The 18,883-nt window shown below is 36.7% G+C and overlaps 1 protein-coding gene and 1 pseudogene across 4 annotated transcripts in view; one reads left to right on the top strand and one right to left on the bottom strand.

Annotated features, from left to right (window-relative positions):
* The window catches only part of LARP1B (La ribonucleoprotein 1B), a 130,722-nt gene that overhangs the window by 90,284 nt on the left and 21,555 nt on the right, over nucleotides 1-18,883 (top strand). For 2 of the 4 annotated variants that reach the window (XM_067735094.1, XM_067735097.1), the window contains 2 exons: nucleotides 9,578-9,789; nucleotides 10,246-10,352. In XM_067735094.1, coding sequence (XP_067591195.1) covers nucleotides 9,578-9,789; nucleotides 10,246-10,352 — 319 coding nt within the window. Of the gene's footprint in view, nucleotides 1-9,562; nucleotides 9,790-10,245; nucleotides 10,353-18,883 lie in introns of all 4 variants that reach the window. The other 2 variants (XM_067735095.1, XM_067735096.1) reach the window with 1 other exon arrangement.
* LOC137223412 (RNA-binding protein PNO1 pseudogene) lies at nucleotides 4,255-5,512 on the bottom strand (annotated as a pseudogene).

Here is an 18,883-nt window from a genome sequence, read left to right as displayed (position 1 = left end):
CTTTCTGATATCCTTTTCTTCTGAGGTACTTTCTTTAGCAATTCTTTGAGAGAAATTCTGCTGACTATGGTTTATTTACCTTAGTTTTCCTTCATCTGATGATGGTGTGTTTATTTCACCTTCATTCCCAAAGGATGTTTCCTTAGATACGGAATTCTGGAATGACAGTTCTTTTCTTTCAGCACTTAAAACTGTCAGGCCACTTCTTTCTGTCCTCCATAGTTTCTGATTTAAAAATTTTGTAGTAATTCAGATTGTTCCCTTACTTGTATTGAGTTCTTTTTCTCTAGCTACTTTCAAGAATTTTTATTTGTCTTAAGTTTTTAGCAATTAGAGTGTGATGTGTCTGACCATGGATTTCTCTGGATTAATCCTTGATGGGCTTCTCTCTGTTTCTTGAATGTGTAGGTTCATGCCTTTAGCCAAACTAGGAAAGTTTTAAACTATTATTTCTTCAAAAGTTTTTTTGGTTCTGCATTTTCTGTCCTCTCAAGGACATATTGTTGTTCCACAGATTCCTGAGGCTTGATTAGTTTTTTTCCAATTGTTTTTTTGCTCTGTCGTTCAGATTGGATAAATGTTATTGATTCTGGTTGCTTTTACTACTTCTCCTTATCACCTGTTGGAAGAAGTTTAATTGTGATTGTCTTGATGTGATTTTCTTCCAGGCTTATTGAGTTTTTTTTTTAATCTACGTGTTTACATATTTTTAATCAACTTTGGAAAAATTTTTAGCCATATTTTAAATTAACAGTTTAAATTTTTAAAAATTAATAATTTTTAATGTACTTTTAAGTCTTTCCTTTAAGATTCCAGTTACATGTATATTAATCTACATGAAGTCACATAGCTCACTAATGCCTTCTTTTTCTTCAGTCTTTTTTCAGTCTTTTTTTTCCTCTGTGTTTTGTTTTGGGCAATTTCTACTCCTATGCTTTCAGGTTAATTAGTCTTTTATTCTGCAATGTCTAATCTATTTTTAAACCCATCTGGTGTATTTTTGAAAGATCTCAGCTGTTGTATTTTTCTTCTCTAGAAGTTGGATTGGATTCTTTTTTTTATTGTCTGTATCTCTTTTTGATGTGTTCATACTTTCCTCTACCTTATCGAATACATGAAATATAGTTATAATGACTTTTTGCAGGCAAAGTGTAAATCCAGTTTCAGTGGTTGGCAAATTTATTAACCCATAGGCCCAAACTGGCCTGCCATGGTCTAATTTGGCCATACCTTTCATTTACATATAGTCTATACCTGTACTACAATGGCAGAGTTGAGTAGTTTTAACAGAGACTTTATGACCTGAAAAGTGAAAAAAAATTACTATCTGGCATTTACAGAAAAATATTTGCTGAGTCCTGCTTCAGTGACATTTTATTTACATAAAAAAATAGAATGTCAGTCCTCGTGTAGCATTTGTTATTATCAGCCTTCAGTGAACACCAACAGCATAATATTAAGTTCTGTTTTGTTTTTTTTTTTAAAAAGGAAATTCTTATTTATTTATTTATTTATTTATTTATTTATTTATTTATTTATGGCTGTGTTGCGTCTTCGTTTCTGTGCGAGGGCTTTCTCCAGTTGTGGCAAGCGGGGACCACTCTTCATCGTGGTGCGCGGGCCTCTCACTATCACGGCCTCTCTTGTTGTGGAGCATGGGCTCCAGACGCGCAGGCTCAGTAGTTGTGGCTCACGGGCCTAGTTGCTCTGCGGCATGTGGGATCTTCCCAGACCAGGGCTCGAACCTGTGTCCCCTGCATTGGCAGGCAGATTCTCAACCACTGCACCACCAGGGAAGCCCAAGTTCTGTTTTTATAAAGGCAATTCCTGTCTATAAAGACAATGGGGACCGTGGATAAGGTTCATATGGTCCAGGTATGCAGGTGTGCAATGATTTGGTGGAATAACATTTGGAAAATCTTAAGTAGCAAAATAGTTAGCACACCCCTCTCAGTCCAGTGGTTCTTAAACTTTGGCAAGTATCAGATTCACCTGGAAAGCTTGTAAAATCAAGGAACTCTGTACCCAGAGTTTCTTGATTTAGTAAGTTGAGGTAAGACCTGAGAATATGCATTTTTAACAAGTTCCCAGATTATCCTGATTATCCTGTACCACTGGTTGGGACTACACTTTGAAAATCAGTGCTTTAGCCTAATCCTCTGACATATCAGTCTTCTCTGATAAACTTTTAGCAGAAACTGTATGGTAGTCAATCACAATTGAGGTTCCCTGAAGAGCAGATGGCCTGGTCTTTTGTGTTTTAAAGCTTTTTTGAGGTATAATTTACATAAAATTAACTCACTTTAAGTGTATAGTTTGATTAATTTCAGTAAATTTGTATAGTTGTACACCAGTTCCACAATTCATTTTTTAAATTCCATAACAATAAAAGTTCCCCCACGATCATTTGCAGTCAATTTCAGCACTCAGTTTCAGTCTGAGGTAACCAGTGACCTGCTTTCTGTCTGTATGTTTCTGCACTTCCTAGAAATTTCATGTAAATGGGATCATATGATATGTAGTCAATGTGTCTGGCTTCTTTCAATTAATATAATATTTTTGAGATTAATCTATGTTGTTGCTTATATTTGTACTTCACTCCTTTTTGTGAGGTAGTGTTCTATAGCATGGACATACTTCATTTGGTTTATCCATTTGGAAGTTGATGGATATTTGGATTTTTTGGTTTTGGTTTTGGCTATTATGAAAAATGCTATTTTGAACATTCATGTACAAGAGATGGCCCATGATTTTGATAAAAAGAAGTTATAATATCTAGATGATATTCATGTATCATCCCAGGCTTATATTTGATAAAAAACAACTTCAGGGACTTCCCTGGTGGCGCAGTGGTTAAGACTTGGTGCTCCCAATGCAGGGAGCCCAGTCTCCATCCCTGATCTGGTAACTAGATCACACATTCATGCTGCAACTAAGAGTTCACATGCCACAACTAAGGAGCCCTTGAGCCGCAAATAAGGAGCCCACCTGCCTCAACTAAGACCCAATGCAACCAAAAAAAATTTTTTTTAATGTATTCTTATTTCCTAACTACCTATTTTTCTAGTAATTTAATTTTTATATCTACTATATTTTATGTACTTGAAATTGTGTTAACTATTTTTGATACTTTTTTGTCAAAATATTATCATTTTTTAATATTTATTTAGTTAGTTATTTTGGCTGTGCCAGGTGTTAGTTGTGGCCGGCAGGCTTCTTAGTTGTGGCATGCATGCGGGATCTAGTTCCCTGACCAGGGACTGAACAAGAGCCCCCTCCTTTGGGAGCGCAGAGTCTTACCCACTGGACCACCAGGGAATTCCCTGTCAAAATATAAATTGGTATATGGTATGCTATGCAAATTTTGTAAAATGTTTCTTTTGAGATAACAAAAGTACTCTATAGATCTTAATCATCACAAAATTGGTATATCTGGACTCTTCTTGGTGGGTAAAATTCACACTGAATTACACCTGGAATAAAATAAATATAAAACTGAAATAAAATGTAACTTTTTAATATGGAAATGTTCAGATAAAAATAAAAGCAGAGAAAACTGTCTAATGGACCCCCATGTACCCATCTCACCTAATTTCAACAATTGTTAATAGTTTGACATTCTTTTTTCATCTGTACCTTGTTCCTCATCTGTTTCTGGTATTGCATATCGAATCTCAAACACCATATTATTTATTCTGTAAATATTTCATTGTATATTGCAAATTTATATATATATATAAATTTTCATGGTACCATTATTTCACATAAAATTAGAAATAATTCCTTAATATCATCTACTACCCAGTTTATGTTTGTTGTTCCTGATTGTCTGAAATATATCTTTTTCTAATTTGTTGTTTGAATCAGGACCAAGCAAGATGCACATGTTGCATTTGATTGATAAGACCATTAAGTCACTTTTAATCTATAATCATTCCTCTTCTCTTGTTTTTCCATGCCAGTGATTTGTTGAAGAAAGTCATTACTTTGTGATGCAATTTCTTTTTTTTTTTTTTAATGAAGTAGGTTCCTTTCATTAAAAAAATGCATAATATAAATCAGAACATTTAGGCAGACACCTGTTAAAACAATCTATTACATTTGCAGAATATAGTAGTTTTCTTAGGGGTAAAAATATTCTTTTATCATATTTCACCTTTACTACTTAGAAGAAGTACACCCAAACACTGGTAAGGTCTGACTGCTTTCATTAAACACTTATTTAAAAAATAAAACTCCTTCCTCACATCAACCTTGTGATGTAATCTTTAATTTTACAAACTGCAAAAATAGGTACAAATATTAGCCTTCCTTGGTCCACAGAGTATATCCAAACTGCTGCTATGACCTGGGTCTAAAATATTCACACACCATCCAGTATTAAGGGTCACAAGTCAAGAGAGGTTTTCTGAGATAATTCTTTTAATTACAACTCATAGAGAAGAAATAACTTTTTATAAATTTATAAACAAAAAACTTGGAAACTAATATAGAACTGTTTTTTTAAATAAGTTTCCCTCCAAATGAGAGGATTATAAACTATGCAAATCGATATGTGATTTAAAACGGAAAAAATAAATTATACTTAATGTGCTAGTATAAATAATGGTATCCACGACTGATAAGTTCTTCACATGGTGTCTGGTGACCACTTGTAGAGGGGAAAGGCATTTTCTCTAGAATTCAAAGACAAGGTAAAAAGTCTCTGATTTGAAATCAGAATCGGTCTGCCGCTCTGCTAGCCACAGCACGGATATTGCCATAAACCTTTGATGGAGGATTTCCCAGGATGAGGTTGCAGATAGCAGTTCTTGCCATCTTGATGTTTTGGAAAGAACCAAGGATGTGAACTTTCACATCAGCCAGAACTATCCGCGTCCGTGTTACGTTCTCGATGGTGAATTTGGTTTTTCCTCCTTTGCCAGCGATTCTTCCTATTGCCCTCGACAGGTGGTCTCCCTTTAAGGGCTTAACATCTGTAATTTCAAAAGACTCTAGGAAGAGGTCATCCAACCTAATGAGGGCAAGTGCGTCCTCTACCTGAAACCCAAGAAGAAAGGCTTTCACAAAATCAGCTGCTTTTGTCAGAGCGCTAACATCTTTGGTTTCTTTACAAGTCCTGATTTCTATATTCCTCGATTTCAAGTTAAAGCGTATCTGAAGTCCCAAATGCTCCACAATAGGTGTAAATATCTTCATCCAGTTCTCTTTTAAGGGAGTATATCTGTTAGCTGGAACTGGAATTTTTCTGGTTTCTTCTTTCCCACCCAGAAACCCGTCCCCGGAGAGGGGCGGGAAGACGGGCCTCTTGGCAGGCCGGGCCTCCTCGGTGTCCATGCGGGACGCGTCCCCGCCCTCCTCCGGTGCGGACAGCTGCTCAGCCTGCCGTTTCTTCGCCCGCCGGCCACCTTTTCGGGTGACCTGGGTGAAGCCGGCCTCGGCCAAGGGACTCTGTGCCTCCGTCTCGGTTTGCATCCTCAAGAAACTCCAGTGGAAGCTTGCTGCTCGAACACGTGCTCGCAATTTCTTATTATCTAGATTTATCTGATTGTATCTTCACATCATATGTCCCTTTATCTCCTCTATTTCCTGTGAACTGGTATTTAGATATAGAACAGTTAGTATATTCAGGATTTTTATATTTCTGATAGCAAGACTATTTCTTAGGAGGAGTTGTTTACTTCCCATTGCATCATATGATGTCTTTCAGGCTCACTTTTAGTGATGTTATGACTGGTCATTGGGTTTAGATGCTATCAGTCTGATCCATTCATCATAAAGTTTCCCTTTACCTTTTTTTTTTTAAAGGCTTTTTTTCTAGAGCAGTTTTAGGCTCATAGCAAAATTAAGAGGAAGGTACAGAGATTTCCCATTTACTCCCTGATCCCAATTTGCATAGCTGTCACCCCTCTGGTGAAAGATGTTGCCTCTTTATAGCAACATCCCACATCAGAGTGGTACATTTGTTACAATTGATGAGCCTACACTGACACATTGTAGTCACCAAAAGTCCATAGTTCCATTAGCGTTTACTCCTGGCGTACATTCTACAGGTTTGTATAAATGTATAATGAGATGTAGCCATCATTATAGTATCAAACATAGTATTTTCACAGCCCTAAAAATCCTCTGTGTTCCACCTGTTCATCTCTCCCTCCCCTCAGCCCCTAGAAACAACTGGTCTTTTTATCATCTCCATAGTTTTCCTTTTCCAGAACATTGAATAGTTGGAATCACCCAGTGTGTAGCCTTTTCAGATTGGATCCCTTCACTTAGTAATAGGCTTTTAAGGTTCCTTCATGTCTTTTCATGGTTTGATAGCTCGTTTCTTTTTACCACTGAATAATGTTCCATCATCTGGGTATGTGACAGTTTATTTATCCATTCAGCTACTGAAGGCTATCCCGGTAGCTTCCAAGTTTTGGCAGTTATGAATAAAGCTGCTTTAAACATCCATGAGCAGGTTTTTGTGTGGACATAAGTTTTCAGCTCCTTTGGGTAAGTACCAAGGAGGGCAACTGCTAGATTGTATGATAAGAGTATGTTTAGTTTTGTAAGAAACTTCCAAACTGTCTTCCAAGGTGGCTGTACCATTTTACATTCCTACCACCAATGCATGAGAGTTCCTGTTACTTCACATTCTCACCAGCATGTATTAGTGTTGTCAGTGTTCTGGATTTTGGCCAATCTGATAGGTGTGTAGTAGAATCTCATTGTCGTCTTACTTTGCAATTCCCTGATGATATCTAATGTGGAGTATCTTCATGTGTTATTTGCCATTTGTATTTCTTCTTTGGTGAAGTGTCTGTTAGGTCTTTGGCCCATTTTCTAATCAGGTTTTGTTTTGTTTTGTTTTTTTAATTGATGAGTTTTAAAAGTTCTTTGTATATCTTGGATAATAGTCCTTTATCAGATGTGTCTTTTGCAAATACTTTCTGCCATTCTGTGGCTTGTCTTTTCGTTCTCTTGACAGTGTTGTTCGCAAAGCGTAAGGTTTTCATTTTAATTAAGTCAGTATATCAGTTATTTCTTTCATGACTCGTGAAATCTCTCCTCAACGTTTTACCAAATGCTTTTAGCAGCTACTGATGAATATTCCCCTGGTCCTCTATTTCCTTAGAGTTGCAAAATATTCACCTTCCAATTCTATTATTTCTTCTGTATTTCTTAACCTAGAATTCTATAAGGAAGAATTTTTTTAAATAAATTCTTTGTTTACTCTGGAATTCAATTTTTACAAGAAAGGAAGGATAAATTCTTGTTTATTTCTTTGTATTCAATTTATTATTTTCAGAATAATGAGTCGGTGCCCTAGCAACCCAGAGATATGATTAAGTTTTAAAGTATCATTATGAACTCTCTTGGGGTTTATTTATTTGATGTGCTTAATCCAGTTCAGTCATTGTTTTCACTGGTGATGTCCCCTAAAGTTTGCTGCTATGTTTTCATGAACTATGCTTATATTTTCATTTTTAACTTCATTGCTTTCTGGCTCAAAATTTCCTAGGCTTGTATAATACTTTGTGCTTCAGACTGTTTTTTTGTTTGTTTGTTTTTTTTAAGGAGACTGGATCAGTGGGAAATGGAATTTAGAGACCATAATCTAGATGCTAGGAAGCTTGCTTACTGGGTTGTTACTGCTCCTAGATCTTTGAATATTTCTTTTACAAGGGCACTGGATTTACCATAATTTTCATTGTATGCTCCTACTTTTAACTCCTGAGATTGTATATCTTTTTGCTATACAGAAAAACAGCATTAACACAATTCAGTTAAGTTTATCAGTCATTGGGTGGGGATATACTTTTTTCTAGTCACAGTTGTACAGCCTGGTATACATGTTAGATTTTGGCCCTTGCTTTCAGGGAAGCACTGAGACTTACTGTTAGCATTTAATGGAATGATATGTAAGAAAATAAATTTTAATTTAATAAATCTAAAAATAAATGGATAAAATGCAGAGGTAGTACAAAAGAAGAACTGATTAATTCTGTTGGCAGATGTTTAAGGAATGCTATGCATTCCCAGGGAAAGTAACATCCTGGGTATTAAAGGAAGGATATGAGTCTAACTGGGTGTAAAAAGATGAAGGAAAGGGACTTTTAGATAGAGGAAAAAGCGTATGAAAAGATATGAAGCCAGAAAACAGGAACAACAAGTAGGTTGCTATTTGGGGCACCAAGATTGAAGTGGAGAATGACAATAGATGAGGCAAAATCAGGAAAGTATTATATGCCATGATAAAGAGCCTATACTTCTCCTATAGGCAACAGGGAAATGCTGAAAATTTTTAAGTAGAAATGTGAAATGACCTAATTTGCTCCTCAGAATAATCATTCTGGCAACAGTAAAGAAAATGGATTAGGAGGGAAAATGTCAAGACAGAGAGACTAGGTCTTAGAGTGGTAAGTTCACTTTTTGAGTTTACAAACTTGCCTCTAGAATAGTACTTGGCATATAGTAGTAGGTACTCAATAATATCTGTCAGGTGAACAAAAGGTTATTGTATGAATCAAAAGAAGTTGATAAGTCTGAAGAAAAACCACATAGAAATAGAGCCTGCATTTTTGACAGTACTACTTGATTCATCTGCTTGCTTACTTAGTATTTTATCTTAAGATTTTCACAAACTAAGTAAAACAACCCAATAGAAAAATAGTCAAAAGGATATAAATGGCAAGCTCATGAAAGGGAAAACTGAGTGATGACTATATGAAAATATGCTCAACTTCTCTAATAACCAAAGAAATGCAAATACCTTTTAAATCCCATGAGGTGGAAAAATTTTTTAAAGTTTACACAAAACCCAGCCTTGAGCAGGATGTTAAAGTGTTGGGATATTTACAAGCTGCTGCTGGAAGTATAAGTTGGTGAAACCACTGTAGAAAGCAGGTTGACAATCAGTATTTAGTAAGTCAGAAGATGCACATGCCATTTGACTCAGCATTTCCATTTCAGTTATAAACCCTAGAGAAATGCTCACACCTATATAAAGATACATGTTCAACAATGTTCATTGCAGCATTATTGATTATACCAAAACTTTGAAAGTAACACAGATGTCTTCAGGAGAATGAATAAATTTTGATATGTGTATAACAGTATGATATTCTGCAATGAAAATGAATAAGCCAAAGCCATATGGATAGACCTGAATAATTGTCACAAACAAAATACTGACTGAAAAAGCCTGCAAAATAATAATATAGTGGGATGCCACTTATATAAAGTTAATTATGCAAAATAATATTATTATATATATACAATAATAGATAAAAATACCAAATTTAAGAGCCTGGTTATCTCTGAGGAGGAAAAGCAAAATGGGATTAGGAAAGGTTACACAGTGGTCTTTAGCATATTTTTCTTTAAAAAAAAGTCAGAAATAAAGCAAAATTAAAATTTAATAGGGTAGGTGGTGTGTAGACGAGTGGTTTTAAAAAATTCTTTCTTATGTATTTGAAATATTTCTGATGAAAAAATCCTCTGAGAGTAGAGAATTTCAGAATTATCCTTGTTCCCAAAGTAAAATATTTTTCTAGCACCTAAATCCTTTTAACAGCTTTTTATTTTGCAGATTTGACTGATGAATTAGCTCAGAAGTTGTTTGATGTTTCAAAAATGTCTTCAGCAACAATGGCCCGTTCATTACCCACAGTAGTTCCAGAATCTCCTAGAATTTATCCTGCAAGGACACCCAAAACACCTCGAACACCTAGATTACAAGATCCAAACAAAACACCAAGATTTTATCCTGTTGTTAAAGAACCCAAAGCCATTGATGTAAAGGTACACAAAACACCAGGAATATAAAGCCTGCCATTTGTATACTTCAACATTACAAAATGATACTTTTTTAGTTTCTATAACAATAAAAATAATGTATATTTTAGACTGCAAGAATTCATTAAAAAATGGTATTTTACCATAGCGATGTCTTCTTAGGTTAAGGAATAACTTCTTTACAATGGATAGTGTTAATTAAAGACAATCAGAAGGTGTAATGAGGAATCATTCTAAGTTGTATTTTTTTTAATCCTTGTGTTGAAACCTAGCAAAGGGTCTTGTGAAGTTTTGTAACTTGTATGTGACATATTTGAGTTTTGTGACTTCATATGATTTCATAATGTGTCACCCACCATATGAAAATGTTTGAGTTGGTTTACAGTCAGAGGGTTTTTTTAATTTACTTGTGAGGTTCACACTACTGAAGGTAATTGGAACGTTTGACTTCTTTTTCCTTAGAGTCCAAGAAAGAGAAAAACAAGACATAGTACAAATCCCCCTCTAGAGTGTCATGTTGGTTGGGTAATGGATTCCAGAGATCATGGGCCAAGAACATCCTCTGTCAGGTACCGTATTTGTCAAATATTGCTTTGTTCTTGATTTTAAATTTGTTGAAAACAGTTGCTAGTTAGATATTTGGGAACATTTAAGAATTAATATGTTAGCAAATTAATAGAACAACAAAATAGTAAAAAGAAGCCAAAGAAGGGGAAATAAATGGGACAGTTTTACAATAAGTATATTAAGGAATAATTCAGTAGGACAGGTTTTTTTTTTTTCCTTTTAAAGTAATTTTCACAAATGTGTACTCTTCGATTAAAAATATTTAGGTCGGGCTTCCCTGGTGGCGCAGTGGTTGGGAGTCCGCCTGCCGATGCAGGGGACACGGGTTCGTGCCCCGGTCTGGGAAGATCCCACATGCTGCGGAGCGGCTGGGCCCGTGAGCCATGGCCGCTGAGCCTGTGCGTCTGGAGCCTGTGCTCCGCAACAGGAGAGGCCACAACAGTGACAGGCCCGCGTACCGCAAAAAAAAAAAAAAAAAAAAATTAGATCTATTAAAGTTATTATCTTTGGAAAGATTCCAGATTTTTCATAGCATAGTAGGTTCTTAGTGAGTTAATATGCTAAACAATCTACTCAAAACTACGTATAGGATATGGAAATAAAACACATTAATATTTTGGAATTTTTCCTTTGGGAGGAAATAATTTAGATTAGCTAGTTATTAGCAGTAAGTGGTTTGTCTTTTAGTTTTTAATTTAAAAAAGAAAGAGTATTATTTACCTCAGTGAAAACCTAACCTATCTTGTGTTTGTATAAATATTTTCAGAATAATTATCTGATCAGCTTTCTAATTGGAAAATGAACTTTAGGAAAAAGTGTTTTTTGACTGGTTAAGGGAAGGATTAGTTAGTTTCATTCAAAGAAAAGCTAGAGAGTGTATCATGATCTGAAAATCTCCAAGTATGTCTTTGCAGGGATGTTAATTTGTTTCTTTTACATTTTGTTCTCATTAGATATATTTTCCTTAAAAGATAAACTGTGTATATGTTCTTCTTGCACACCTATTATATACGAATAGTTATTTTGTATTCTAAGCCATTTTTAGAGTTTTTTTCTTTTATTTATTTATTTTTATCAGAGCAGTATATTTAGAGATCAGTAGATAATGGTGAAAAATGTTACACTGATATGTAGCAGGGAACAAGGCAGGTACAGTCCCTGCCTTTCTGGAGCTTAATTCAGAGATGACAGGCAAGTATGTAGTTACAATAATGAGGGGTGGATTTTGTTCGCCAGCTTGTCTTTTAGAGGAGTTGTAGCTACACAGCAGACTTGAGTGGGAGGTACACAGAGCTCCCCATACCCTCTGCATACCCTGCCTCCCCCACTGTAAGCAGTCATATCTTTGACCGTCTACATTAATGTCAGTGCTGGTAGTGTTTTAAAGTCTGTCTCATCTGTTCTTTGTTCTTTTCTCCTACTTTCTTTTTGATCAGCTTAGTTTTTGTAATGATTCTATTTTATCTCTACTATTGTCTTCTTGTTGTATCTCTTATTTTTTACTGGTCTTCTAGGGTTTATAATATACGTTTTAAAATGTAATCTATTTTCAAGTAATATATCATTACACGTATAGGATAAGAACCGTACTGCAGTAAAGTTCCTTTTCCTACTGTCCTTTCTGCTATATTTTGTTATTATTTTTCTTTAGACAATTATCTTTTAAAACAATTAACATGAAAAAAAAGGAATTTTAAATGTATTCTCATTTTTACCATTTACAATGCTCTTCATTTCTTGCGCAGGTCTGTTGGCAATGAATTCTGTTAGCTTTTGTTTATCAGGAAAAGGTTTCTTTTTTTTCATTTTGAAAGATATTTTCAATGAACATAGAATTCTATGATGGATCTAGGTATGAATTCAGATCCACGGCTCATTCTGTTTGTAATGAATTTTAAGCATCAAAAGTGATATGGTTTAGTGAAATAATTTTCAAACTTTTTTGTCTAAGGACCTCTTTATCCTTTTAGTTATTGAGGACCTCATAGAGCTTTTGTTTATGGGAGTTATATAATTTAAAAATAAAAAATTAAACTGAATTGAGTTTAAAAGTAAAACTGAAAACAATTAAATATTTATTCATTTAAAATAATAATAAACATATTACATATTAACATAAATGACATATTTTTATGAAATATAATTACATTTTTCAAAACAAAAAAATTCCTGAATAGAGTGGCATGGTTTTAAAGTTTTGCATATTTGTTTAATGTTTTTGCTTTATATGAGATAACTGGATTCTCATATGTTTCTATATTCAATCTTATAATTTGTTTTTTTATTGTTGTTGTAGAGGAATAAAATCCAAGAAAGGGAGGAGTATTTTAATAGCCTTTTCAGATAATTGTAGGTATTCTTCTTTGATATTATACCAAAGCTGAACAAGTGGTAATTTTTTAAAAGTTAGTTGCAGTGTAGAATCTAAACCATATATAAGTGACCTTCTTCTGCTCAGTGAATTTTTCATACTCTGTTACATTAAAAGCCATTGGACTTCTTCCAATTTGAATGGCTCTTTTTGTCTATGCATGCATTTGTAACATCATGAATTGGTCATTTGGAAAAACTGATTAACTGAGTTATGCGGACTTTTAAATGATGACATGTCAAAATACAATAAAAAAAATTACATTAAAAAAATAACCACTAAGGAGAGTAATGTCAGGAAGATGGCAGAATGGGAAGGAACAGGAATCTGTCTCACCACTTGGACAACAACTGTATCAGCAGAAACTGTCTGCATTGACTATTTTGGAACTCTACAGTCTATCTGAACACTTAAAGCTTCCAGGGGAAAGCGTGTCTGGTAAATTGTTAATATTCGTTGATGTCAGCCTTTGGTGTAGTAGTGGCCATCTCCCACTGCCCCAGCCCTGCGACAGGCATTTGGGAAGATGGCAACCCACACCTCTGGTGTGGCTTGCTGGATCCAATGTAGGCAATAAGGACCTTGTCCTCCAAATATTGGAGTTCTGTGTTGACTGCTAACTGCCTCTGGTCAATAAGGTTCAGACACAGAGTCTGGTAGCCTTTGTTTCATCCCCACTGTCTGAATGTCTTTTTTTTTTTTTCCCCAAAACAACCACTAATGAGGGAAATTTAGAAAATTACCACCCATGCCCAAGGAAAAATGTGGAAAAAAACCTAAGGGGACTTTAAGCTTTTACCTCAGGCTTATCCCAGCACAGAAGCAGCCTACAATAGCTGAAAAAAAAAACAGCAAACCCTGGGGAAGAGGGAGAATTTGATTTCCAGAGTTACCACTTTATAAGATTCAAATCTTCATTGTTCAACAAAAAAATCACAAGGCTTACAAAGAAATAAGAAAGTATGGGCCATTTGAAGGAACAAAATTAATTGACAGAAAATGCACCTGATGAAGCCTGGGTTCCATTCTTTCAAAATGAAGTCTTTAAAACAGCTGTTTTAAGGATACTCAAAGAGCTAAATAAAGGAAGATATAGACAAAGATAGCAAAACAATGTATGAAGAAAACAAGATTATCAGTAGAGATAGAAATTATACAAAGGACCCAGAAAGGAATTCTGGAGCTGAAAATACAATAACTAAAATGAAAAATACACCAGAAGGTTCAAAAGCAGATTTCATCAAACAGAAGAAAGAGGAAAGAATCAGTAAACTTAAAGATGGAACAATTTGAATTATCAAGTCTGAGGAACAGAAAGAAAGAAGAAAAAACTAGTAGTGTCTAAGGGATCTGTAGGACACATGAACTAGCCCAATACACACATTGTGGGAATCTCAGAAGGAAAAGAGGAAAAAGGGGGCAGGAAGAATATTTGAAAGAATACTGGCTCCCAATTTGATGAAATACATGAATCTACAAATCTAATAAGCTTAATGAACTTGAAGTAGGATAAACCCAAAGAGACTCACATTAAGACACTAATTAAACTGTTGAAAACCAAAGACAAAGAGAGAATCCTGAAAGCAGCAGGAGAGAAGAGACTCATCACATACAAGAAGTCCTTAGTAAATGTATCAGGCAGTTTCTCAGAGGCCAGAAGCCAGTAGACTGATATATTCAAAGTGCTGGGGGGAAAAATCCCCATCCACTGAGAATTCCTTATCTGACAAAACTGCCCTTCAAAATTGAGGGAGACATTCAGAGATAAACAAAGTCTGAGGGAAAAGAAAAGGAAACAAAAGACATATTGAATTAGAAAGAAGAAATAAAACTGTCTTTGTTCACAGATGACAAGATTGTATATGTAAAAAGTCATAAATAATTAACAAAACTCCTGGAACTAATAAGCAATTACATCAGGGTTTCAGGATATATGGTTAATATACAAAAGTCAATCATGTCCCTATATAACAACAATGAACTAGTAGAATTTGAAATTAATTAATCAAACTACTGTTGGACTTCCCTGGTGGCATAGTGGTTAAGAATCTGCCTGCCATTGCAGGGGACACAGGTTCAAGCCCTGGTTTGGGAAGATCCCACATGCCATGGAGCAACTAAGCCTGTGTGCCACAACTACTGAGCCTGTGCTCTACAGCCCATGAGCCATAACTACTGAGCCTGCATGCCACAACTACTGAGCCCATGTGCCACAACTACTGAAGCCTGCACCCCTAGAGCCATGCTCTGCAACAAAGAGAAGCCACTGCAATAAGAAGCCCACGCACCGCAACAGAGTAGCACCTGCTCGCCACAACTAGAGAAAGCCCACACACAGCAATGAAGACCCAATGCAGCCAAAAATAAGTAAATAAATAAAATGTTTTAAAAGAACAAAATACTATTTACATTATCACCCCCCCAAAAGAAATAGGTATAAATCTAACAAAATATGTACAAGATCTTTATGAGGAAAACTGCAAAACTCTGATGAAAGGAATAAAAAAACTAAATAAATGGAGATAAACTCCATGTTTATGGGTAGAAGACTCAATACTCTCAAGATCGGGCACGAGCCGCAGCTAACAGCGTGGACCCCAGAGATGGACATGAGACGCTAAGGCTGCTGCTGCCGCCACCAAGAAGCCTGTGTGTGAGCACAGGTCACTATCCACACCTCCCTTCCGGGGAGCCTGTGCAGCCCGCCACTGCCAGGGTCCCGGGATCCAGGGACAATTTTCCCGGGAGAATGCAAGGCACGCCTCAGGCTGGTGCAACGTCCCACTGGCCTCTGCCACCGCAGGCTCACCCCACATCTGCACCCCTCCCCCCCGCCGTCCTGATTGAGCCAGAGTCCCCGAAGCAGCTACTCCTTTAGCCCCGTCCTGTGTGAGCGAAGAACAGACGGCCTCTGGCAACCTACACGCAGAGGCGGGGCCAAATCCAAAGCTGAGCCCCGGGAGCTGTGCGAACAAAGAAGAGAAAGGGAAATCATTCCCAGCAGTCTCAGAAGCTGCGGATTAAAGCTCCACAATCAACTTGATGTACCCTACATCTGTGGAATACATGAATAGACTACGAATCATCCCAAATTGAGGAGGTGAACTTTGAGAGCAAGATTTATTATTTTTTCCCCTTTTGCTCTTTTTGTGAGTGTATATGTGTATGCTTCTGTGTGAGATTTTGTCTGTATAACTTTGCTGTCAACCATTTGTCCTAGGGTTCTATCTGTCTTTTTTTTTCTTTAAAAATTTTTTTCTTAATTATTTTTCTTTTAATAACTTTATTTTATTTTATCTTGCCCTCTTTCTTTCTTTCTTTTCTTTCTTTCTTTCTTCCTTCCCTCCCTCCTTCCTTCCTTTCTTTCTTTTTCTTTCCTTCTTTCTTTCTTTCTTCCCTCCCTCCCTCCCTCCCTCCTTCCTTCCCTCCCTCCCTCCCTCCTTCCTTCCTTCCTTCCTTCCTTCCTTCCTTCCTTCCTTCCTTCCTTCCTTTCTTTCTTTCTTTCTTTCTTTCTTTCTTTCTTTCTTTCTTTCTTTCTTTCTTTCTTTCTTTCTTTCTTCTTTCTTTCTACTTTTTCTCCCTTTTATTCTGAGCCGTGTGGATGAAAGGCTCTTGGTGCTGCAGCCAGGAGTCAGTGCTGTGCCTCTGAGTTGGGAGAGCCAACTTCAGGACACTGGTCCACAAGAGACCTCCCAGCTCCACATAATATCAAACAGTGAAAATCTTCCAGAGATCTCCATCTTAACACCAGCACCCAGCTTCACTCAACGACCAGCAAGCTACAGTGCTGGACACCCTATGCCAAACAACTAGCAAGACAGGAACACAACCCCACCCATTAGCAGAGAGGCTGCCTAAAATCATAATAAGTCCACAGACACCCCCCAAAACACCTCCAGACGTGGACCTGCCCACCAGAAAGACAAGATCCAGCCTCATCCACCAGAACACAGGCCCTAGTCCCCTCCACCAGGAAGCCTTCGCAACCCACTGAACCAACCTTAGCCACTGGGGACAGACACCAAAAACAACGGGAACTACGAACCTGCAGCCTGCAAAAAGGAGACCCCAAACACAGTAAGATAAGCAAAATGAGAAGGCAGAAAAACACACAGCAGATGAAGGAGCAAGATAAAACCCACCAGACCTAACAAATGAAGAGGAAATAGGCAGTCTACCTGAAAAAGAATGCAGAATAATGATAGTAAAGATGATCCAAAATCTTGGAAATAGAGAAAATGCAAGAAACATTTAACAGGGACCTAGAATAACTACAGATGAAACAAGCAACGATGAACAACACAATAAATGAAATTAAAAATACTGTAGATGGGATCAATAGCAGAATAACTGAGGCAGAAAAACGGATAAGTGACCTGGAATATAAAATAATGGAAATAACTACTGCAGAGCAGAGTAAAGAAAAAAGAATGAAAAGAACTGAGGACAGTCTCAGAGACCTCTGGGACACCATTAAACAGACCAACATTCGAATTATAGGGGTTCCAGGATAAGAAGAGAAAAAGAAAGGGACTGAGAAAATATTTGAAGAGATTATAGTTGAAAACTTCCCTAGTATGGGAAAGGAAATAGTTAATCAAGTCCAGGAACCACAGAGAGTCCCATACAGGATAACTCCAAGGAGAAACACGCCAAGATATATTAATCAAACTGTCAAAAATTAAATACAAAGAAAACATATTAAAAGCAGCAAGGGAGAAACAGCAAATAACACACAAGGGAATCCCCATAAGGTTAACAGCTGATCTTTCAGCAGAAACTCTGCAAGCCAGAAGGGAGTGGCAGGACATATTTAAAGTGATGAAGGAGAAAAACCTACAACCAAGATTACTCTACCCAGCAAGGATCTCATTCAGATTTGATGGAGAAATTAAAACCTTTACAGACAACCAAAAGCTGAGAGAGTTCAGCACCACCAAACCAGCTTTACAACAACTGCTAAAGGACCTTCTCTAGGCAAGAAACACAAGAGAAGGAAAAGACCTACAATAACGAACCCAAAACAATTAAGAAAATGGGAATAGGAACATACATATCGATAATTACCTTAGATGTAAATGGACTAAATGCTCCCACCAAAAGACACAGACTGTCTGAATGGATACAAAAACAAGACGCATATATATGCTGTCTACAAGAGAGCCACTTCAGACGTAGAGACACATACAGACTGAAAGTGAGGGGGTGGAAAAAGATATTCCATGCAGGACTTCCCTGGTGGCGCAGTGGTTGAGAGTCCGCCTGCCGATGTAGGGGATGCGGGTTCGTGCCCCGGTCCAGGAAGATCCCACATGCCGCGGAGCGGCTGGGCCCGTGAGCCATGGCCTCTGAGCCTGCACGTCCGGAGCCTGTGCACCACAACGGAAGAGGCCACAGCAGTGAGAGGCCCAAGCAAAAAAAAAAAAAAAAGATATTCCATGCAAATGGAAACCAAAAGAAAGCTGGAGTAGCAATTCTCATATCAGACAAAATAGACTTTAAAATAAAGACTATTAGAAGAGACAAAGAAGGACACTACCTAATGATCAAGGGATCGATCCAAGAATAAGATATAACAATTGTAAATATTTATGCACCCAACATAGGAGCACCTCAATACATAAGGCAAATGCTAATAGCCATAAAAGAGGAAATCGACAGAAACACAATAATAGTGGGGAACTTTAACACCCCACTTATACCAATGGACATATCATCCAGACAGAAAATAAATAAGGAAATACAAGCTTTAAGTGATACATTGAACAAGATGGATTTAATTGATATTTATAGGACATTACATCCAAAAACAACAGAATACACATTTTTCTCAAGTGCTCATGGAACATTCTGCAGGATAGATCATATCTTGGGTCACAAATCAAGCCTTGGTAAATTTAAGAAAATTGAAATTGGATCAAGTATTTTTTCCGACCACAATGCTACGAGACTAGATATCAATTACAGGAAAAGTTCTGTAAAAAATACAAACACATGGAGGCTAAACTATACACTATTTAATAACGAAGTGATCACTGAAGAAATCAAAGAGGAAATCAAAAAATACCTAGAATCAAATGACAATGGAAACACGATGACCCAAAACCTATGGGATGCAGCAAAAGCAGTTCTAAGAGGGAAGTTTGTAGCAATACAGTCCTA

The sequence above is a fragment of the Pseudorca crassidens genome, chromosome 4, assembly GCF_039906515.1.
Source record: "Pseudorca crassidens isolate mPseCra1 chromosome 4, mPseCra1.hap1, whole genome shotgun sequence".
Lineage (NCBI taxonomy): Eukaryota > Metazoa > Chordata > Mammalia > Artiodactyla > Delphinidae > Pseudorca > Pseudorca crassidens.
Note: the sequence above shows the minus strand (reverse complement) of the source record. Positions and strands in the feature narration are given on the sequence as shown.